Below are 24,076 nucleotides of genomic sequence, written 5' to 3'. Positions count from 1 at the left end.
AAAGTGGTACTGAAACTTGAATACGGCTTCAATGAGTTAAGCCTGATGGGCATAAATGACGAAATCATAAATTACAGATCTAAAAGTTTTAGTCTTGCAAACCACTGAGCAGCACAACCTGGTGCATTGAAATGAAGGAGTTCCAAGATATGTACAGATATACACAGAAAAAATTATCTGTAGCAATAATAAATAAAAATGAGGTTCGTCATCAAATATAGCATGCGATCATGCGTGCGGCACTGAACCAGTTGACTTCCTGGTCAGTTCGTTTTGACACTTTTTTTTCAAATCTCTGACGCGCGCGTTGTTTCCTCATCGCCGAAGTCTCGGAACACCTTGTAAAAAATAATCTTTCCTATGTCACGCGTCGGAACCTCGGGCATCTGGAAGCTCAGGGTGATATCGCCCCCACGCCATCGAGCCCTACGCCTCCGGGCCGCAGTTGTCGGAATTTGCTCCGTCGGAAACCACTCGAAGTACACAGTCTTCGGGAGGAAGGGAAGCCTACCCTGCAAGGGCCACAGTGTTGACGCGGCCGTCGAAGCTTTAGATCTTCTCAACAAAATGTTGTCTATCAACTCCCTGATCGCAGACTTGGTGGTTTCTTCGATCTTTGTGGTCGGTGGCATCACTGAGCCTGCGTATTCTGAAGTCTGCGTTGCTGAAAAAGTGCTACTCCACGCTGACTGTACCGAAGCAGGCACGTTGGTAGGCTTGTGATTATTAGCGCTGTCGTTGCCTTCCAGCAAACTATGGGCATCACCGGCGTTTTTGTCTCCGATTGCACCAAGCCCAAGCGGCGACCCGTAGTGCTGGTTGTAAGGCTTCGATACGTAACGTTGGCGCCACCCAGTTTTGTTGTCGATGGTCCGGCTTTTCCGATGTGGAAACGGCAAGCGGGGCGTAGTTTGATTCGCGACCCCGCCTTCCGTTTTCGGGCTCGCACCGAGTATTTGTTGCCGTTCAAAAGCTGAGCCCGAGTTGTTCCGCCATGTTTCGACTGCTGCGAATGCGCCGTCCTGGAGATCGTCGTCGACGCCAATTTCGCCAAACGTTTCGGCGATATACAAAAACGGCGCTTCCGTCGTGGCAACATCGATGTCAAATGGCTGGACAGGGATGGTTATGTTCTCACTTTCTACGGTTACAGTCTTGGGCTTCCTTTCCGCTTTAGATATGCCGAGTATCTCTGACGAGCAAAAAGAAAAACTCTATGTTAGAATGTCTTCTTTTCTTCATTTCCTAAATAGTGTAGAACGCGCAAGAAAAGCAGTGTACGAGAACTGACCGAAGGGTATTTAGGAAAGTGGTTTAAAAATTAGTTCAGAAGTGAGGGAGAAAGTTCAGCCCAGAATCACACGGACACTATTGGAGGCAAATTCGGCAATACTACATGGGTCGCCTATGTGGTGGCCAAAAATGAATGAAAGAGATGGGCGTGACGAGCATTTGCCTAAGCTTCACCCTCCCGGCCTGTGACAACCTCGTAGCTTGTTGCGCTAATCATTTAGATGCCAGTTCGTCACTGCAAGTATAGGTTGCATGTAAACAATTAAAGGCTAACTGCAACAACATTTTAAACCGCGCTTAGTTTTGGACAGTCATGCTTTAGTTTCAGCAAATGCATAGCAAATGATTTGTTTCAGCTAGTCAATACATATAGAGCAGCCTCCCTGCAATACTTCACGTTTGAAGGACGAGTGAAAGCATCACAAAAAGCTCCCAAAAATGAAACTTATTGTTACCGAAACTACAAAAAAGAAAATTTCACTGCCATTATCGCTCCCCAGAAAAACGCATAACTTAGGACGTTGAGAACCAGCGCGCCTCCTCAGCATGACCTCCGAGATTCGACCGCGCCTACGGCGTGCTCAGTTATCTCGAAGGCAATGTGGTGGACCTTGCGTCAGATTCGCTAACCACTTAGTGCAAACGTTGTCTGCTGAGGTGCTATTTAAAGCTTGTTAATAAGCAAATCACATGAACCGCAGCTTTGAAAAGATTGATTCTATAATACCTTCTACTTCTTTACGACCAATTTAGCCAAAGTGAAATTTCGTTGCAGTTGGGTTTTAATATGTCTGGTGTTTAAGCTCCGCCATTCGACAAGCAATTTGCCCATGCTGAGTGTTTCTGGGCGAGTCATACAAATCTGATTTAGCAATGCTTGTAATGAAAGGGCCCTCATGCATTCTGCGCGGACAGTTGCGTTATAGAAAATGAATTAGTGGGGAACACCAATACATTACACTTTCAGCGACTAGAACGCCACACAATCCAAACACAGATATTAAATGGCGGCGATATGTGCTTTTTTAACAAATTCATAGCAACTCGAAGAAGAATATAGGTGTTATCACAACTCTCACGGTAGTCGAACTACCGAGCAACTGAAGCATGTTTTAGGTCAGCATTGCTTTTTATTGAAGATTCTGTAATCTTTGTACTGGCTCATTTTTTGCTTCATGCGGATAAAAATGAGTCGATAGCGTAAATGATTGATATTCTTAAAATAATTACAATGTGTTTTTAGACGGCAAGATGGGTCCGTATCGTTGACATATAGGCGAAGCTTTCATCGGTTTCTACCTCCTTAGAAAACACTAGCACACACCAAACAATACTTCAGCCATCGGGGCTCAGTTCAGAAATATTTTAGTATTTCATAACTGATTGTCATTGGGCTACCATCCGTTAATATTACGATTTCAATCACTTTTGAGTGGCGCCAGTTCTTAGAGCTAAGTAATACTAACAGATTCGTGACCACGGAGCCTGGCGCTAAATGCCCCCCCCCCCCCCCCCCCCCCATATTCTTGCGAAATAAAATAAAAATAAACTCAGAGGTTTTACGAGCCGCAACCATGATCGCTTTATGAGATAATCTGGAGTGGCGGACGCCGGAATCATTTTGACCACCTGGAGCACTTTAACGTGCGCCTAAATATACGCGAACTAGCGTTTTTGGATTTTGCCTCCATCGAAGGGGGCCGTGATCCCACCCGTGACCCCGAGCTCTGCCGAACGACTTAGCCACTGGGCTGCCTCGACGGGTCAATGGTTTTGATCGCAACAATTGTCTGTTATAGCGAATGAAGCATTAAAGAGTTGCGAATACGGCATTGCTTTTAGCGGGCGATAACATGTGCGCGTTCCCGTCTGGACGGCGTCGATTCTCGCACACTGTCGTACACCAGCGTGACACCAGTGGAGCTTAGAACAGAAGGAAGACGAAGAACACAGCTGATGGCGGCTAGCTACCACTGGTCTTGTAATGGAATAAAGTAGCTTTAACATACACAATTATATACTGGGTGTTTGAGCTAACTTGGGTCAAGTATTTATTAAAGAAACATAAGGCGCTACGAGTGTCGTACTGGCACAGTTTTGTTCCGAGCCGTATGGAGCATGCCATGATATTCTTTTTCTAATCCGCCAAGCTGGGTAATCAACAAAGATTGCTTAACTAACTTTTTAAGTAGTAACTCTAGAGAAAAAGCTATACAAAAGTTGTAGCGATTGTTCAGAATCATCGGATTATTTCATATATGCTAAGATAACTGCCCTGTTGAATGTTTTTCCAGCATTTCCTTAAAGTGCGCGAAAACTAAAAACATATACCACGTGATTGCCGGCTAACGCGCCGCACATTTAGTGCTCTCAAATGTAAGTTGAATAAATTAGCACATGCTGTTCCGCACACAGAGGTCGATTGAACAGGCTGTTATTGAACTCGTTATTGGGCGAACCTCTGCCCCGAAAATTAGACTACACTCAAAGCGCAACAATAGCGGCGAATACAGCCGGCGAGCGTCAAAAATCTGATCTGCGGGTCAAGCCTACACCACTTAGCACAAGGCCTGTTCACTCCGATTCATGACGCCATGCCACCTGGCCGAACACCATAGAATCTAATGGGGTTGCTCCCGAGTAAGCAGCGGTGATTTCGACGTCATCGCTTTCGTCACGCCAGTCTTGGCAATGCAAATTTCGGGCCAGGTAGCATGACGTCATGGATCGGAGTGAACCGGCCTAGTACTATCTAGGCGGTGCTTTCGAGCGCGTGGGCTTTTATACATGAGTCATCGAAGGTTCCAGAGTAATCGCTAGTGCCCGCGCCTCTTCCAGAAAGTACTACACAATTCGCGCCGCGCATACAGTCAGCTTACACAAGGTTCGGTGACAACAGACACCGGATAGAACTATAGATAACATTCGAGAAACTTCGGATGCATGCAGGTGCCTCCTGCGCGGAGCGATAACATTTGTTAACCGGGGAAAAGCGGTCACCCGAGAAAGGTAAACAAGACCGCGATTTTGTAGCGATGCCTTATGACTTTATAGTCTTATCATGCACCGCTCACGGCCGGCTGATCCCGTTGATAACGCGAGCGGACCATCGCTCTGACCACTGACAAAGCGCGATTAGCGCCGAAAAGGCATTATTACCGGAAATGCATCGCTACAAGATACTGGCCCAAGTACACACGTGTCAATATGCCCAGTGCTTTACAAATACGGGCGCATAATTACGTCACATATAACATGTTATAGTTCAGTGCTAGGAATATCGATGTGTCGACTGTGCGTACCTAGCAAAGTCCACAACACAGTCGGTGCTGTGGCCATAACAACGAGGCACACGAGAAAACTGATGAACAGGGTGTAGCAGCATAGACCAATCCAGTTGAAAGGGCGTTGTGTTTCGGCCTCCTCGTCCGGCGACACAATGTGATGTCCGAGAGCCGTTGTGCTGTCAGAAAAGCAGGAGTCGCCAATTTGATTCCAGTTGCTCCGCTAAAGCAACGATCGAAATGCGCTACGATCTGCTAAGTGTATGTTCAGAACTCTGTTAAAATCCAGCAAGCAAATTTTCAAACATAACAGGACGTGGTTTACCAAACATGGTCAGGGCTTTACAAAATAAGGTATGCTAGAATGATCATCATATTCTTTATCGTACAGGTGCGGAGCCAGTGCTGAAAATCAGTCTTGGTTCGTTCAACCAACCGCGATAATCACCCACTAGGTTTGCTAGTTTAAGAAAAAAAAATTCCTTCTCTGCGAAAACGAAAAATTGCTGCTAAAGAAGCCTCGAAAGCACCAGATACAGCCGAAAGCTCGCTAACATTGTAGAACAAAGGTGTAAAGTAACAGCGTGAAATGAACAAGGACGACAAAGGAACTAAGTTCACAGGACAAACATAATAATACTGCGCCCAAAGTGAAGACAAAGTTGTAATCGCCTCGAATCGCCCCGAGAAACCGCGGGCTCTGAAACATGCAGGTTGTTCATCTGGAATGCGCACGGCCGTGGTGAAATGCGGTCTTCAATAAGGTCCAAGAATTAACTAGTCAGCAAGCCCGCATCATGACAAGAAAATAGGATATGAGAACGGTGCCGAGCTTTGTAACGTCCCCCAAAGCAGTCCATTTTGTATCAGAATGTGGAATTACGGCCGCCATCAGTACTATCATTCAAAATCAAGCTCAGCTTGCACCCATCGGCAAAATGCTGACACAGGCCACAACCACTGAGGGTTAACTGTACCTGGCCGCTTTTATGCTTACATTGAATCCGCAATGGCGCAAGCGACCAGCAATCCCCTATTGAACGTACAGTGACGTTCAATATGAACTGCAGAAAAGCTGTCCATGGTCGAAGCGGCTCCAAGACTGCACGGCGGTGCCAACATACGAAAAATTGTTTTAATAAGTGCAACTAATTAAAGCAGTGTTTAGTTCTTCAGTTTTTTGTATGTTGACACCACCATGCAGCCTTCAGCCACTTGACCATGGGCACCATTTTGCAGCTCACATTGATCGCGACCGAACATTAACCATTTTTCCTCCCTCTTCCCTCTCGTATAAAATACTATGTGAATACATCGCCAGTTCGCACAGCTTGATTAAAAGAAATAAGCAAACAAACAACGAACAAATCACGAATTGATACTGCAGCACTGCTCTTACCTTGGAAAATTGAGGCTAAGGGAAGGGGCACTCAAGTCGGGTCCTTTGCCCATGGTCACCTGCGTCCCTGATTGCGACTTTGGTGCGCTGGCATTATCGACCTTCTTGGCGCTTGCATCTTCCTCAGCTTGCCCACTTCCGCCCTCAACCTTCTCACTTTTTCGTTCCTCCGTTTCTTTTCCTGCCGGCTTCTCGCGTTTCAACTTTTCCGAAAGCTCGGCGTCCTGCGGCGAGCGCTCAGTATCCTTGGGACCTTTGTCGACTTCAGGCTTCGGGACTCTCTTCTTGCCGAGCGATTCCGCAGAATCGCGCCTTGCCTTGATCACGGATTTCTTAAGCTCTCTGTCACCCGCGGTGGTATCGGGCGGCACGGGTGACGACAAGGAAGGCGACTCGGTCGGTGCCATGTCGCGCGCCCTCGGGTGTCTTCTTCTGCCATCGCGGGGCGACATCATGGATCGCATCTGCCGCATCATCATCATCATGGCCGCCGTATCCGCCAAAGTGTTGCCCTGGGTCTGCTGCTCTGGGGGCGGGTACTGGTACGGTGGAGCGTACGGGTACGGTTGCTGGGCCGGACCCCCGGTGATTATGGTTACACCACTACCTCCAACTCCTCCTCCAGGGGTTTGCATCGGCATGGGAATGGACATCGGGTAGGGGACAAAACTGGGCTGCGATCCACTGGCCTGCGAGAGAATTCCGGCCGATGCTATCTGCTCGAGTGCTGCGCCGATGCCTTGCGCGTAAGGTGACATCATCGTCATGGGCGGCTGTGGGTGCACTGGAGCGAAACCTGCGGATAAAGGCCGTAACCTACGATGGCAGTGGCCGGAAGGCTTGTCAAGTTTCGCGCCAGCTTGGCACCAGCACCGTACGAAGTGCCAAGAAATATGCACAAATGCTCACGGTTGCACAGCAACCGCGTAAAAAGAATCAAATGCACCCTTGAGCAAACGGCAGTCTGCTAAAGCGCCTCGCGAGCTGTCTACTACGCTAGGCTCAAAACGTAGCGTATGTCCGCCAGTGACATTCGTAACGTAGCGTGTTTCTAAAATCACAGTGTTTCGCAGGTCATACTCCCAGGACATAAATAAAGTTTTTCCAGTCCAATCCTGTCCCTGTTAATAAACTGCAGCTGGGTTGCTATCGTCCTTGTGAAGGCAAGTGCGCTACAAATTTTCATATGCTGATGCGATATTTTTTTAATATCCTGCTACCTGCAAGGACAAGGGCCTATATTTAACAGAACTTTGAGCAGTTGCTAAAATGACACATAAATGTTTTGCTTTCCCATAATCCACAGATTAGAAAGTGATTACAAAAAGACACCAACCAGGCATCATGCCAGGAGCCATGGGAAAACCAGGTGTAATGCCTGGCGGAAAACCAGGAAACATTCTAGGCATCGCGCCGGGCATGGTTCCAGGCATCATGCCTGGCATCATTCCTGGCATCATCCCGGGCATCATCCCGGGCATCATCCCTGGCATCATCCCGGGCCCCATTCCAGGCACCATTCCAGGCGTCATCCAGGGCATCATTCTTGGCCCCCGAGGAAAATATGGCGAAGGAAATGAACCACGCGGCGCAGCCATCTGAGGCACTGGGTAGCCCGGAAACGCGGCCGTTCCTGGAGGTGGGAGAAAACCTGGCATTCGCCGCATCCAAGGTCTCTGCATACTTCTTCCATATGCCATTTCTGCGGCTTCTCTGGATGTGGGTCCATATGTGTGCACCGCCGGTAACGCCCCTCCTGGCATTCGCTGGCCTGGGAGAATGCGAATTCCATATTCATTCAAAGCCCATCATTTGATACTACCACTTTTTTTAGAAAGGACAAAACCAAATCGTCGCTTTTTCGGCAGGGTCCCTCTTGAAATGGCGCAATTTTAGTTTCTGGATGCAACAGTATCCCAAAGAGCGATGCGTGCATTCGATGGTCACCTCTGGCAAATCTATAAAGGATGGGCACGTAAAGAGTACTAAAATGACGAATAAGCTAACTTATAAATGGCAAGCGCATTTCCCGTGAATTCACGCTGAAGAGGAAAACCAGCTTCCAGTAAACGTCCCAATCGCAAGCAGGATTGCCCGGAAGGCAGGTGTCGGAGTGCCTCTAAATCATGTTTCCTCGCACGGGAAAAGTACCCGCAGTTATTCAGCTCACCAAGATTATGCGAGACAAAAAAAAATATCACAACATAGACAACATATACCCCGTTTCAGACATCAGGTGCAACGCTGTTGAAGCTACGCGAGAAGTTCGGTCGTGGAAGTTTTGCACTCCGCGCGTTCCGTCAATGTTTCGCTGCGCACCAATGCCATTTGCTAGCGTGAGTTTGCATGTGAGACTGCCCGCCACGAACTGCAAATAAAAAACACGAAAAGAAAAACAACGACAAGCAAATTGATCTAAGACATTGCATTTGCATGCAGCCGTATAGCACAGTTTGCTTCTAAAGATTCAAACTTCTTTCGTGAAATACTGAGCCTATATAAAGAACTGTTTTGCACAATTGTGGTTAAACAAAAACGAAAAGAAACATCGACCTAATTCTAAGTGCGAACGCAGCCACTGCAAAAAATATCACAGTTACGCCATAAGGGCGAAGCGTTGAAAGCGATAGCAACATGTTAGATATTACATCTAGTAAAGACTCGAGCTGTATTGGCAGTATGAAGTGAACTAAACGTAAGCTGAATAAGTAAAAACGAGCTGTTGTGCTAGGGGTCCTCTGTTTGTATCGTGCCATCGGATAATTTCATTTATTTTTATTAATTAAAGACAATCTCTATCTAAGTGACTCTACCTACCTCTTTTTCGTAAGGGGTATGTTTCGAACCTCTTTCCTGGGCAAACCCCGGAAGCAGTGCACAGCCGCGTCAATAAAATTACACCGTTTTCACATTTCAGCTGTGGCGTGTGATGTCGGTGTTCTGTTTCATGACATTTGTTTGTGGGCTTTCATTCTCAAAACTCTGAGGAATAATTTCGTCAGGAATGTAAGACCTGGTATGAGCAACTTTAGTGATCGAATCAAGCGGCAATATAACCCGTATATACCGCATGTCATATAGCATGGCATGGCATAGCATATAGCATACATATACCTAAATATACACGCAACCTCACGGCGACGACGACGGCTAAAATTCCCTCCGAGTGTTCATGTAATTGCTATATAAAAGTATCTCTAGCCTCCATAGCATTGCACTTGATGTCTGAAACCGGGTATAGGCATAATCCTTCCGCCACCTGGTATAATAAATAGACTGGTGGACGCAGTGGAAGATACGTTTACAGAATACGCGTTTGCTTTAGGAGAACAAAAATGACCTTATTTTCATTAGGTACAGAAAAGCGCGGTAGAGCGGTCAAGAAGTCTAATTTTTTCCCCGAGGATATAAATAGTTCGCAATTCAAAGTAGTAACTGCCATGTATGGCAACACTATGCTATGAGGGTCAATGGGAAAACATTTTACATCTAAAGTTTATTGGAAATCTAACAGCGCAATTTTATTTGATAACTGGTTTGTGTATAGAGAACGCCAAAATGCAAGTAGGCCGAAGTTCAGATGTTGATGTACAATGCCTAAAACATGATCAGGCAATTCGAAGTACGAAGGCACGAATTAAGTTGCTTATGGGTAAAAAATAATTAACATGCTGGCTTAATAGACTTCAAAGCGCTGTCAGTTACGAGACTAATGCTTTTCCATAAATAGTTGTTGCCATCAGTACTTGATTATGCAGATTAAGAAAATTTTCTGGCATGTCCTACTAACCCGTGACATAAGTTTTTTTTTCTATAGATCAGAAGCTTATATTAATAAACCTGCCTTGGCCTTAATAAGCATGCTTATAAAATGAGGTACTGATATGCAAATCCTTTGGGCCCCATAGCAGTTTTCGAACGTCAGTATTAATGTTATTGTGGTACGTGTAGCTTGTAAGCTCACACTGTGCTTGTCCCCCAAAATCATTAACCCCCCCAATAAAAGTACAAAACTAGGCTATTGTAAACCTTTCACTAGGTTTCAGGCGCTCATCCTACGCGGAGGACACTTTGACTGGCCGTCGTTGATACGCAGAGCGCCATGTGATTGTACAGTGCTGTCCATCGTCAAAAATGTAACGCATGAGTTCCTCTGGCAAATGCACAATTTCCCCGCTTTGCAGCATATCCATGGGACTTCCGGTTACCTGCGCTCGTGGATTCCTGCGCCTCTGTGCTTGCAGGGCAGTGACCAAACTTCAGCAAGGCACATGCTGCCGGTGCAGGCCAGCAGCGGAAAAACGAACACTGGAGTGCTCCCTTTAACAATGAACCACGATCCACAACGCGATTGGTTGTCGGACATGCAAGTGACAATTATGCGCCAAAATATGAAGTGGTTTATGACGAGGAAGAGCTTGTGAGGTTTTTTCCCGCCCCAGCTTTCAACTAGAAGCCAAACTGAGGTGGGCATACAGGTGAGAGTCGCCCAGCCTCTAAAGCCGGTAAATGGCTGAACGCGGAGAATTTAGCGAATTGTCCTCTTAGGCTAGTTCGTTCATATCCAAGAACTAAAAAGAAAACGAAGGAAATACATGTCCTTGATGCGCCGTGCACAGAGTAAGTGCTATACTTCCGACAATCACTGGTTGACCATAGTCTTCGAAATCCCCGTAAGATAAGAACCCCCGTTCGAGATGATAACCCCCAAAGCAGCCGAGTGCCAGGCCGGGGAACAGCTGTGACCATTATAAGAACCAGTGGCCTTGCTGTGGTACCCGGATTCAAGCCTATAGCACCTGTCACATGCGAGGCGGATGCTCAACCGCTATAGGTCATCACCACGGTTGGAGACAGGGGGAGCCAGTCAGCCCGTCTAGAGCCAATACCTTTCCCACCTCATCTTAAAATACATGGTGAATTTTCACGAGGGCCCGAAACTAAAGGTTTGCAACGAAAGCGCCGCACCTAAGTAAATGCACAGGGCTGGCAAATGGATATCCTATTCATGTTACGAAACCATTGTCAGAGAAAGGAAATCTAAAGAGCACCGTCACAACCGCGTTTGAACTCCACAATGGGCTGAAGTAGTTTTTCTTTATTGACATTGGTTTCACATCGCGAATGAGAATGGATTAACTTCTGATGATGTGCCTGCAATTTGCTGTGGCACCCGCCGTGGTTGCTCAGTGGCTATGGTGTTGGGCTGCTGAGCACGAGGTCGCGGGATCGAATCCCGGCCACGGCGGCCGCATTTCGATGGGGGCGAAATGCGAAAACACCTGTGTACTTAGATCTAGGTGCACGTTAAAGAACCCCAGGTGGTCCAAATTTCCGGAGTCCCCCACTACGGCGTGCCTCATAATCAGGGCGTGGTTTTGGCACGTAAAACCCCATAATTTAATTTTTTTTAATTTGGTGTGGCGTTTTGTTGTTTCTTGAGTAGAACTCGTTTTGTGCTTTGTGTTCTTGTTATTGTAGTTTCTTTGCCACTTTTCTCGTTCAGTCGCTTAGAACCGCTCACTTACAGAACCCTATATTTTTAAATAGAACAAATACGTCAGAAATCGCATAAGGACTGACCGGGTGGTCGCATCATTTCCATCATAGGACCGCCCCACCATGGCGCTCCACTGGCTCTCGTCAAGTCGGGCATGGAGTAGGAAGATGATGGCTGAACAGTTGCTGGATATCCCGAAGCAGCCGCAGTTCTGGAGCCCAGTTCTGGAGCAGAACTGCACATTTTGGCAGCGTCGTAACTGCCTCGAGGCCATGACGAACTGTTGGCTTGATACATCCGCACGGGGGCTGCGAAATGCGCGACATGGTTATTTTACGAGTCATTTGACGCTCTTTGGCCATCCCTGGCCCTTGCGCCAATAAAACCCATATAAAACCATCATCTTTACCAATCTTTTGATAACAGAAACCAGAGTACCTTAGCGATTATTTTCAGTGAATGTACTGTCTTGTAACCGATGAAAAATTGCCGAGAATTCGGATAGAATATATCATACATGTAACGCAAACTGATGGTGTTCTGTTCTTTTATTTTTAAGTTTCACGCTCTGAGTTCCGAGAAACGTTGCGGCCCTATACTCCGAAAGTACATTGCCTCCGTACGTTAGGCTGTAACCTAAGGCATAAATCCGCTATAGACATGACATCAGTAGATACTGACTAGTGTGACACGCTGATGGGCATTATAGATTATGAACTCTAAAGGTTGTAGTCACAAGCGGAAGATAAATAGTTACTGACACAACACAATACAATAAATACTCAGAAATTGCATTGGCAGGGCTTTAGGATACCTGCTCCTTTTCCAAAACACCTAAAGCTGATATCGCCAGAAGCTCTAGCATAAAACGCTATTATACGCTCACTCGATTAGACATAACAATACTATTCTACTTTGAATGCTTGTTCCCCAATTTTTTATAGAAATAAAAAAACTAAACTCATTATGTACTCCTTAATACTAGTACTTGGAATCTTTGTTATCCGTGACTCTAATTTTCTTTTCCTTTCTGTGCGCTGCCTAATTTTTCCTATAGTGACTAACAACCATAATCTGACGCAATTTGTGGGCGCTTATCGAGCTTAAAGCTAAGTATCCATCATATAGCATGCATAGAAACACTCCTTGGCTCGTGTCCCAATTATGGGGCTCCAAAATGGTATTTCTGATCAGCATTTACTTGCACTTAATTGTACTGTGCAGTGGCTTGTTGGTTCAATTTGTGCTGATAATATAAACAAGAAGTCTTACCTTTAGGAAAAGATTCAGTTGAGTGGTTCAGTGGCAGTGAGAACCGCTCCGAACCTATGGGGCTGTGGGCAATTCTTAGTCGGAGAATAAGAGCAGTAGCAGGAATTGCGGCTGACGTTCCACCTGTTTTCTTTAGGTACTACACTGTTCCAGACCTTCTCTCTGTCCACGAAATGCAGGTCCTCAGGTGAGAAAATGCGCCATTGAAGCCCCAGTACGAAGGATTTCTACTTCTTCTTTGCCTGCTACAAGCTACGGGCACACGCGGTCGCGAGGCGGCAAGCACTGAGTGATACCGATCACTACTAAATAATATTAAGGGATACAACTGCTGCTACTGTTATTAAGTGATATACTAAGTGATGTGATAATGACAGGATTATCGTAGCATGCATGGAATGTTTCCGAAAGGAATGGTTACTTGAGAGACTTGCTAGGCCTGTCTTTCTACCTCTGCCTACCCTCCTGGATTTGGCGTGGCGGTGGCGGCGGCAGCAGCCTCAATTATACTAAAATACGTGTCCTGTGGAGGACTTTAAACGTGGGCCCCCAATACAGATCCAACGCAAATGATGGAATCCGTGTGCGGTGAAGGTATAGGGAAGGACTTAATTGAATGCTATACATTTAAGAGCGATGCGTGCAATTCTGTTTTGCTTTTATCCCATCAAACATGAATTAACATGCAATATATATGTTTATGCACCACAAAGGTCATAACACTAGTCTCACGCAAATTTTTATGTTTATTCATTAAACTGCTCAAAGGTTATGCCGAAATTTAAGCATCAGATCGGGCTGAAGCGCAGTGTTAGAGGTCTACGCAGCGATGTCCCGAGAATGAAGGTGCCTGTCGACGGAGGAATGGCGATGACAGGTGTAAGCACTGAGAAGTACCACGACTATCTAGTCACCATCAGAGTATTTTGTACTTCATGTGTCATAGTGGCACATACCCTTTCTAGAGTACTGGCTAAGAATGGGCCCTTACTGGCCCACACAAGTCAAACACAATGAAGTAAATCAATAATTCCATTGGATATTGGAATTTGTTGTTTTTTAGATCTTTAGATATACAGCTAAGTTCAGCTATATATTCAGGTTTTATGTATAACCACATAAAGCCAACAGACAATGAAGCCAAGGAAAGCATCGGGGAAATTAAGTGTAGTTGAAATTGGAATGTAGATAATAATGAAGAAAAGGGAAATGAACGTGGACGAAAAGATAACTTGTCACCGGCGGGAGCCGAACCCGCAACCTCCGCATTACGCGTGCGTTGCACTACCAATTGTGCTACAGCGACGGCCATCAATTCGTCCACTAACTTGGGTATTTATGTTTACTAGATCTAGCCTTAGGAGTGTTAGCCAGCGCCACCCACCATGGTTCTGAGTGGCGCTGGCTAACACTCCTAGGGCTAGATCTAGTAAACATAAATACCCAAGTTAGTGGACGAATTGATGGCCGTCGCTGTAGCACAATTGGCAGTGCAACGCACGCGTAATGCGGAGGTTGCTGGTTCGGCTCCCGCCGGCGACAAGTTATCTTTTCGCCCACTTTCATTTCCCTTTTCTTCATTATTTTCTACATTCCAATTTCAACTACACTTAATTTCCCCGATGCTTTCCTTGGCTTCATTGTCTGTTGGCTTTATGTGGTTATGACTAATAAAATCGAGCCCCTCGGTTGCCATTCTTCTTTCAGGTTTTATGTAGAAACTTATTTGTGTTACGCAGAACTCAGGGGGCACTTACTGGCACTACTTTGTTAACAGGAGTTAACATATATAGCATACAGGATTTATTATGTATACATACAATGTATATACAGCATACAGGAGTTAATATAAGTCCGTTTGCTGGTATTTGCATTCGGCGCACATTTAACCTTAGTATATACGTATAACGGATGCGTAAATTCATGCGCCTCGACTGAAGCGTTCGTTCTCCCTCAACTGGACATCTTCCGCCAATACAAATTGCATAAGAAGTTGTCCTCAACTTAAGCAGAACTTGTTGCAGTACGGGCAGCAGTCCACTTTTTCTCCTTCCTGGCATCGCGCATTTTCTCATGCAGAAGCAGCACTGCAAGCTATTGATTCTTTCTTGAGAATAGGACAGTATTACATCACATGTTAGCCTTAGATGTCGTACAGGTATATGATCTGACCCAGAGGAACCGTCACTCCGTTACCTTCCAACGGGTACCTAGACACAGTGGCTTGGCCGGCAACAAGTTAGCTAGCATTCGTGAAAACAAGAACCGCGTTTTAGGGGCGAAGCTCCTTAGTGTGTGGGTCGTTTCCTCCTCTGTAGTAGTAGTAGTTGTAGTAGTAGTATGTAGCCACCTCTAGTTAATGAATTGCTCAATAGATGGCGTTGTGTGTCCGTACGTGAAAGAGACGCCGCATGTAGTTTTATGAAATGTGCACTAGGAAGTCCGTAGCTCTGGTTGGCATGGAGACCGCTATGTATGTATGTATACGCATATATACATATATATGTATATGTATAGTATAACCGGAAGCCGACTTCCGGTTTCGCTTCCGTTTCCACTTCCGGTTCCGCTTCCCGTTCCGGAAGCCAGCTTCCGGTTTCCGGAGAACGCTTCCGGCGTTTTTCTCTGTCGTCCGTAGCTAGGTGCGCTGCGGTGCACAAGGGCGTTCGTTCCCGACGCGCGTTCTCTTTCTCTCGTTCCCGACGCGCGCTCTCTTTCTCTCTCGTCCGTAGCTAGGGGCGCTGCGGTGCACAAGGGCGTTCGTTCCCGACGCGCGCTCTCTTTCTCGTCCGTAGCTAGGGGCGCTGCATTGCACAAGGGCGTTCGTTCCCGACGCGCGCTCTCTTTATCTCTCGTCCGTAGCTGTGGTTTACCCGAATGATCCCCCGGTGCTTCGCCCACTCATCATCATTCACTTCGTGGATATGCTGTGATTTTTTAAAACCTATTGATGTGAAGACACAGCGCTCTCGAATGCTCTATGTTTACTTGACTTCAGTGAGATTTTACAGTAGCCTACTGGACTCAAACAGACCATCGGGACATGTACTTACCTGCAGAAAATATACCCTAGCAGGCCTTTTCTTCTACCAGGTAAACTAAACTGTAGTCAAACAAGTATGCTTCCCAAGATTCACCTGAAAGTTGCCTTCACTCGATGCTACGCCCATCTTATCAGCCGTGCGGACAGCGCAGAATGTGAACACTGCCAAATGTCTGATACTGTGAAATATCTGTTTTGCGACTGCCCGCACTGCGTATCACAGCCGAAAACGATTGCTTCTACGCTGGCTGGCACTGGAAGACATGCATTGTCGGAAAGTACTATTTTGGCCGCAATGTGTGACCGCAGAGTAGCAAACAGCAGATACAACAGCTGTTATGGACTGCCTGGAGAGCACTTGACTGTGTTACGTGGTTATCGTATACACGAATCCATTCTTCCCGTCAATTTCATCACCATCTTTCGCCCCCTTTCCTTTTTATCATGTGCAGAGTAGCAGTTCAGAGTATATAAAGTCCAGTAGGGTAGAAAATTGGGCCGGTTGATGAAGTACAGTTCGAATTCTAGAAGACCAGCGCTCGGCCGAAATACACAGAGAACAACTCACACGCGTATATTGTGTGTTTGTGTGTCGCACTAGGACACTGCACACAAGGAGCACACTACGCTGCGTACTAGGAGCACCACTAGGACATTTCAGACTGCAGCCCACTAGGACGCTGCAAGTACCGACCGACCAAGCAGCAGCAGCTATAACGAAGCCGCATGGATAGGCAAAGAAGGCATAACTTAATTGAAATACTAATCTTTGTGATCATCAGCTTAAACATAAAAGACAGTTTGATCGCAGTAAGTTGCAACTGTCACTTGCTAGGGGAGGAGCGCTCTAGTACGCTGTAAGTACGCACAAACACTAAACGTTGGCCTTGTATCTACAGATAAAGATTGTAAAGGCCACTGGCTGTGCTTAACCATACCTTGTCAATGTTTTTATTGCGATAGCAATTATATGTACCTCCAAAGTGAATTTTCACCACCATCGCCAGCGTCATCATCGCCGTGATGTTTCGTATAAAGTAAAAGTACGATAAGATGCGTGGGCGGTATGCTGTGGATGCAAGATAAAGCGTACCAGGGTGAGCCGAGGAGGATGGTTGCTTGATGCGTCCTCCCGCGAGCCCAAATGTTGCAGATCACGTGAAAAATCACACGCTATTGGTGGCAGGTTCACCTCTAGCCCGGCCATGGTTGCGCATGGCTGTTCGTCTTGGAGGTAATCTGCACTCTATCTTAGAGGTAATCTGTGGAGGGTGGAACGTGGGCGTGCCGAGATCTCTACTCGCTTCATGTGTGCTGTCTTCTCCTTGTGTTGCAGGTTGCGTAATCTCAAGTTACGGAAAGGCGTCGAAACGACAGGCAGCACGAAGCGTTCGCTCCCGGAGGCAGATGCTCTTCACGCCAGCGCTTTGACAGCTACTGTCCTGTGAGATCTGTTCATGTTTGCCTGCGCGCGTAAGACCATGCTTGTCAATTTGACTAGTAAGCGAATGTTTACTGTAACTCACATGACCGATTAAACTGGGAGCCTCATTTCGTGTATTTGTCTAATAATTCGCTATTGAATCAATGCTTCGCCTTTTAGGCGAAACTTTTACTATTCTTTCTTGAAGGCAGGAATGTAAAAAGGAAGCATCCAATACTAGGACAACGGTTAGATTCCCTGACATGAAATATTTCCTCAAGTTCACGTGAAATTATACTAAAGAACATGCTTACAGAGAAATGTGCGCGCAGCATGTTCTCTTAAAAAGCGCTGGCTCACTTGTCGTTATTCAGTGATGCGTGAGCGTTGCATAGCCACCGTATCTAGAAACGTGAACCCCGAGACAAACGTTCAGCTGACCGCTTTACAGAGACCGATCTAATTAAGGAAAGCAGGACAAGGGCGGTTAAAGAAAACAGAAAAGGTTTGGGGTAAAGCTTTATTAGAAGAAATCGCGAATGCATCATTTCCTGCGCTCCTTCCCTGCTAGTTTGGTTGGTTCACAAAGACCCACAATAAGGTAAAACCCAATGGACACCAGGAATTTTTTTTTCGCAACAGTGCGCGTACTTTTTCATTTCATACATGTCACGTTATTGGGGGAACTTCTTTCATCGCCCGGAGGGTGGTGTCTGTGACGTGTCCAGAATGCGTGGACGACAATGTGGAAGCTTTTGTCCAAGCGAAAATTCGGCGACGTCGCGCGGCATAGTTCCCAGCTGTCACCACACGAAAAGAAAGTAGGTGCCACTGTCAGAGAGAATGAGCATGGCTAAACAATGCAGGTGAGAACGCGATTGGACGACCAAGCGAAGCAGGAAACTTGGACATAAATGCACAGCCGTGAATCTGTTGCCACATCCTTGTCACTATCGGCAAACCCCGTGGCTGCCTTGTCGCCTCTTTGTAGAGTGCCACCTTTCAACATGTAACTTGCATTGTGCACGGTAGGAATTTATTCGTGAATCTTTTAAAAATGTAACTCTAAGAATACCCATGACACTGTCAATTCGCTAGAGTGAAATGGAATTTCCACGAGACTGCCAGAACAATGACGTAACGTGGTAAGCTACAACACTGTCAGGGTCCTGGGTACGTCAACTTCAACTTCAAACGAAGTCATAAACGACTGGTCGTCGTAGCTTTCAGTTTGGGAGCCTTAGAGGCTCCCTGAAGTATTAAGCACTGAATGCCCGGGAAAAACTTAACTGTAAGCCGCCGGAGATGCAAAAATAGTAGCGCTGGCTGTAATTTGCTCAGATGTCGCATGGAAGAGCTTCTTTCACGCATAACTTGGTCGGCCAAAATTAAGTTGTTCACCGTCAACAGTTGACAAAATTGAGTTTGAGTATAAAACGACAAACCACCAACTGTTTCTTATAAGGATGGTTGGGGTGCGAAGTATCCACTGCAGACCGTCAAGAGAGAGAGAAAAAAGTTTTGTAATAAATACCTAATAAAAGGAAGTCCCTCTGATACTTCCGGCGATGTGCCTAAATACGTGGATTCTTTCTCTCCTGGAGAGATATAGGGGCAAGCTGTCGTATATGGTTTTCCGATCTCTCTTGGAAGGATCCAGTCGTTTAACGTAACGAATGAGCTCTACTATCTCCCAGCAAGGCAGATTTCTCGCAAAGCAAATGCGCCGGAACATGTCCATAACAGATGGAGTGCTTTGTACGGCTCACCTGCCGTCCATAGGCGTTTTTCAAAATTATTTACAGTGGTAGATTGCTTTTGTTAAGAACGACGACAGGTGATCTTGAATGCAAACTTGTTAACTGGCGTCTCGGTCAGTTTTTTCTATGTCTCCCTACATCACTCCGAGAAGACTGAAACTTCGACAGCCATTCTGTCTTGACTTGTTAAATTTTACAGCATGTTATAGTTTCGCGGTTCTGGCTTTTTGGCATATCGATCTGGAGCTAGCTGCAAGCTAGTGTTATTTCTTTTTTTTTTCAACATGATGTATGTTATTTTGTATGGTGAATTCATTTGCGCTTGCGTTTATTCTTTAACACTACCTTGACAGATTTATGGATTCTTTTCTTCATGTGAATGGTGGGCTGAAAAAGTTAGCCTGTTAATTTTGTCGCACCAACACCGGAACATTTGCGTCATAGTGTTACATTTGTGCAATCTCATCACATTTCCATATATACTGCGCAGAATTTGCGTGATTAACGTTGCATTTACATGAAACTGTCTTACATATGTGTCATTTTGTGCAAACATTTGTGCCATAAGCTTTACCTTTGCATATAGAGAGAGAAAGACAGAGAGAATGTTTAATAGTATGCTGGAGATATTAGCATGGCTCTTCACCTGGCATGCTACTCTAGGTGCTGGGTGATAATTAAGGTACGCAAATTATTCAACTACACGCATAAACGTTTGCATAACATTCGCTTTAACGTTTTCGTAAACATCAAAGAAATCTTCGCTTATCACCGATTTCCATAGATGCGTGGGATCCACCTATTTTTTCTTTATGAGAGAGCCAGTGCGCTGCAGCAACGGACTTGGTTGGAACAGCAGTCAGCACAGAATGAAGCCAGTACAATGCAATATAGGAACTTTTAAGGTCGACAAAAAAAAAAAAAGAAAGAGTGATCAGAAGTTTTTTTGTTTTTTTTTTTTCGTTTTTGCATCAAACTCGAGTTCCGTTGCGAAGCTGACAGGTCCTTAGAGAGAGAGAGAGAGGGTCACTTGAATGAATTATGGAGTTTTTTTTTTCTGGTGGTATGTCAGCATGCTACTCCAGATGGGTCTGTTCAAACGAAAGGATATGCAAAGGACTCGACGCAGATATACAACCTTACAACCTACACAAAACACGCCACAAAAGTCAACAATCTAATGTATTGCATTGACACTAGTGTATGTGAGAAAGCGTAGATGTATGTGCCTTCGATGCGCGAGATGCCCAGACAGCCTCAGTCCATGGGCCGAGGATGTGTCTTAGCTCAATGGATAACAGTATCTTATGGATTCTCAGTGGAAAGATTGAGGCTGTTCTTTCTGGAGTAATTAGCCTGCAAGCGCAGATTCAATGGGCTATGTCATGACAGCCCATTAGCGATGTCATGCATGATACTCGTGAGGGACAATAGATGATGGCAAAGAATTTTATGTCAGCAGCGGTATGTAAAGTTTTATTTCTAAGTGAAGTACTTCTCGGGGGAAACGTGTCGGGCAGTGACCTTGGTTTCGCGTGATCACATTCTTTTCAAATTCACGTTTCCTGACAATGCTCGAGGATTCGTGCTAATGTTAGTCTGGGACAATAGCACTTTTTCGTAAACTGCAATTGGGGCACAAAACGAAATGGCAGCCATTACGCCTACGAGCTCGCAGTAGGAGTGCTCTTAAGAGCGCCGTTTCGGGGAAACACCTGCCATCAGAGACGTCGGCCATCGAAAGCACTGCTCGAGAGCAGTACTTCATGTCTAAGCTTCACAAACATCGGCCAGTTCTCGCCTACTTGCTGGTTCACCATTCTTGCTGCAATATACGTTATGCACTGGCACGTCCTTTTTCGCTCCCTTCAGTCGTTTGCCCAAGCGTCTAGTTCCATGATTGCGTGGGAGATTGAGGGCTAGTTAATTGTTCTGTCTGGAGAGTTCCTGCGGCACTTGTTCGCGAGGGAAATTCATTTGAACGAAGGATGCGACCATTCGGCCGCCGGTATTTCGAAATACGACGTCTCCCCTGCTGTCCCTATTATTCTTCGGGACGCCATAGAAAAGTCGCCTGTTCATCATGGCTAGACTGCGCGCAGGGCTGAGGAAGTTGATTTAATTAGCTCAAGGTCCGCGATGCGTGTTTCACTTGGCGCTGAGGAGGTTGACAATAGAGCTCTGCCGAGTGGTGAAGAACCAGGCTTCCGATTATCGCGCGCTCGAAGTGACGCAGACGATTCCCAGGAGTGAGGGGGCGAATTAGGTATCTTGAGGAGATGCGTCCCATGAAAAAAAACCAAGAAAAGTTATTAACGTCGCCACGCCGTCGCGCCTTATTCTAACTGGCTGGCTAGTGTATGGCTGAACCTGGACTGGTCTAGGCGAGCTCAAGTTGTAAGAGTTTGACGCCTGTCTACGCCCTTGCCTTTTATACTTAGTACGCGCGTGAGTTGATTACTTAGAACTCGAATAAGGCAACCTGTGAGTAGCTATGGGTTGGTAAAGTCGTGCGCAAGACACTCTCCTTTGTTTCCTGCGCCCTCTTTCAGTTGGTATGCGTACGGAGTGGGAATTTGGGTAAAAACGGCGTTCGCGAAATACTACTCACTGTGTAATCAGATCACGCATTATTTCAGGCTGCACGTTAGCGTGAACATACTCTGCAATACCGTGTCTTGCAAGCATAGGCAGTGGCGTGCTAAATGAAGTGAACAATTCTTTAGAATATCCGCACAATATTCTCCTGCAATACCGTAATGCTAAATGAGAAGAAGCTAAAGCAGTGCAAGCCCTTAGTGAAGCTGTTATCGAAGGTTTCACGTCACGACATCTTTGTCGCATACGTCTCCTTTCTTAGATTATTCAATGTTGTTAAACAATTTGGGACACCTTTGTGAAATCATGCGCTACGGAAAAGGGAAGCCAATCTCTTGGTTGGATCAATATTGCAGCTTACATTTAAAAAGTATGTCTGATCAGATATGTATAATCTCTGTGCTTCTCACAGATAAAGAAACAACTGAGGTGTTAAAGGCTGGAAAAAAAGCTGCGATTAAAACACAGCTTTAATAGCTCCGCCTCCCAGCAAGACAAGGCAGCAAGGTGTAAGCATTCAGAATGTCACGCAGGTTACAGCATACATATAAACTACCATATTACAAAGTACACCAAGCAGCAAAACAACGTCAAAAATTCAAAAGAGGGCGAAAATAAAAAAAATGACTGTGGCTTAACTCAGTTATGCCTGGGTGTGCGTAGCGAGAGGAACGGTTAATCTTATGGTTTAGCTTGGTTCTCTCTACGGTTACATCTTTATCGTTTAGCTTCCTACGTCTGAGTGTTTCTATTTGAGTTAATGATGTTCAGTTCGTCATTCACCACTTCGCCGCATTTCAACATCAACGACTATACTCAGTATTACGCACTTCAGTATTACGCACTTTATTGCCCACTTTCTAGACAGTAAAGCCTGTGTCAAACGCTCTTGAAAGGTTACTTCTCTTGAATGCTTACTTTCCCGCATTACAGATGTGCTTGCAAGAAAGCCTATTTTGGTATTGCGGGCTATAAAAAAATGATAGAATCGATGATTGGTAGATGGGATAATAATGTGATAGTAGATTACTCCTACCCTTACAAAAAATTGGTGACATCACCCTCCCTGCGTCAAGGTCGTAACAAAAAAAGGAAGTAAAAAAAAACTAAAGCTGTAGTGTCGCAAAAAAAAAAAAAAAAAAACCGTTGTGATGCCGTTTCGGCTCGGTTGATACGGTATATCTGCAAAATAAATGCATAATGGTCAAGTTAACACATGTGATCGTTGTAATAGTGTAATAGCAGATGATTAGTAGTGAAGGGTAGACATGCTTAAGTTAGTTAAATAAGTAAGCAAAACCGAAGTAGCTGCAGAGACAAAGAATACTTATGCGTCAGTAGACAATTCTCAAAATTTCTGTAGCATGTTTTCGCCAGATATCTGAGCTGATCACCGTGTAATCCCCACAGATTCGTTAGTCACCCAACGCAGGGTGATTTCTGGATTGCGTGAGCATCCTTTACTAGCACAGTACATCATGGGTCGCGATTGCTCAAGTTAATCGAGAAATTTCAGACACCGAGCGCAAGTGAGAGTTGTGCTCATGTGGTATCAGACTCGTCACTGTTCATCGAACCGCAGGATAGAAATAAACGTTCAGGTAGCAGAAACACGTGTACGTGAGTTGTGCACAATAAAAGTAGGGAAACATGCGTACTGGTGACTCAGCTTATAAGGCTCCTCTTGCCTCATGCAGGGGCTCCCATTTCCGTTAGTGCAAACACCGCATTGTGTTTCCTACATTTTAAAGCGTAGCTCAGGCGCCCGTTCATGCGGCGAGCGTCGGCGTAACCGAGCGAACGAGCACAGCGAAAGATAAAAGCGAGCGCGGAGCGCAACGTGAGATAAAAGCTTAGGGCCGCGCAAGACGGGCGACGACCACTACGAGGTGGTGCTAGAGGGTCCACGCATCCGCGGCAGCGGCGGCGCCGGCAGAGCGGGGGAAAGAAAAAAAAAAGAACCAGAAAGTTCATCTTCTAACGCGGCAAAAGCGGCGGCTCCCGCCGGCCCAGGCGCCGCCAGCCGAGCAGGAAAAAACAGAATCAGAAAGCTCACCTTCTCGCATAACGTTCGCTGCAAGCGTCTCTCCCGGTAAACATTCCGGTTGCATAAGTTGCAGTACGCGCTTCGCGGCAACTGTGTGGCCGGTCTATATAGTACAGCGCCGCCCGTCGCGACTCTGCCAGCCGGTGCGGTGATCGGAGCGATGCCTCAATATATCGCGAAGTGAAACGTATAGAGGTGCGCTCAAATTTTGCATTAGGGAGTATCGTAATCATTGGTGAATTTCGTATGGTAATTTTATAGCGCTATCTTTTTATCACAGACCTCCCCTCCCCCCCCCCCCCCCGACTCCTCTACCACTCCTTCTCCCATCACCCATCCCTCGACTCCTCCCCCCCTCGCCCCCCCCCCCCCCTTAAAAGTTTGCAAGAAATCTAGCTGGCCTTCTGCAGACAGATCACACCAGTTATCCTATGCATTCTGTGATTGCGTTAGTATT

At 45.9% G+C, this 24,076-nt stretch overlaps 1 protein-coding gene across 1 annotated transcript in view; it reads right to left on the bottom strand.

Moving 5' to 3' along the window:
• Positions 1-4,551: 4,551 nt before the first annotated feature.
• Positions 4,552-24,076, bottom strand: part of LOC125947520 (zinc finger CCCH domain-containing protein 4-like) — a 36,680-nt gene continuing 17,155 nt past the window's right edge. The window contains exons 2-5 of the mRNA XM_049672412.1: positions 11,560-11,784; positions 7,313-7,747; positions 5,977-6,772; positions 4,552-4,756 (exon numbers count right to left, since the gene is read on the bottom strand). Coding sequence (XP_049528369.1) covers positions 4,552-4,756; positions 5,977-6,772; positions 7,313-7,747; positions 11,560-11,784 — 1,661 coding nt within the window. The remainder of the gene's footprint in view (positions 4,757-5,976; positions 6,773-7,312; positions 7,748-11,559; positions 11,785-24,076) is intronic.

Source organism: Dermacentor silvarum, chromosome 8 (genome assembly GCF_013339745.2).
Source record: "Dermacentor silvarum isolate Dsil-2018 chromosome 8, BIME_Dsil_1.4, whole genome shotgun sequence".
Lineage (NCBI taxonomy): Eukaryota > Metazoa > Arthropoda > Arachnida > Ixodida > Ixodidae > Dermacentor > Dermacentor silvarum.
This window is presented reverse-complemented; position numbering and strand designations above follow the sequence as displayed.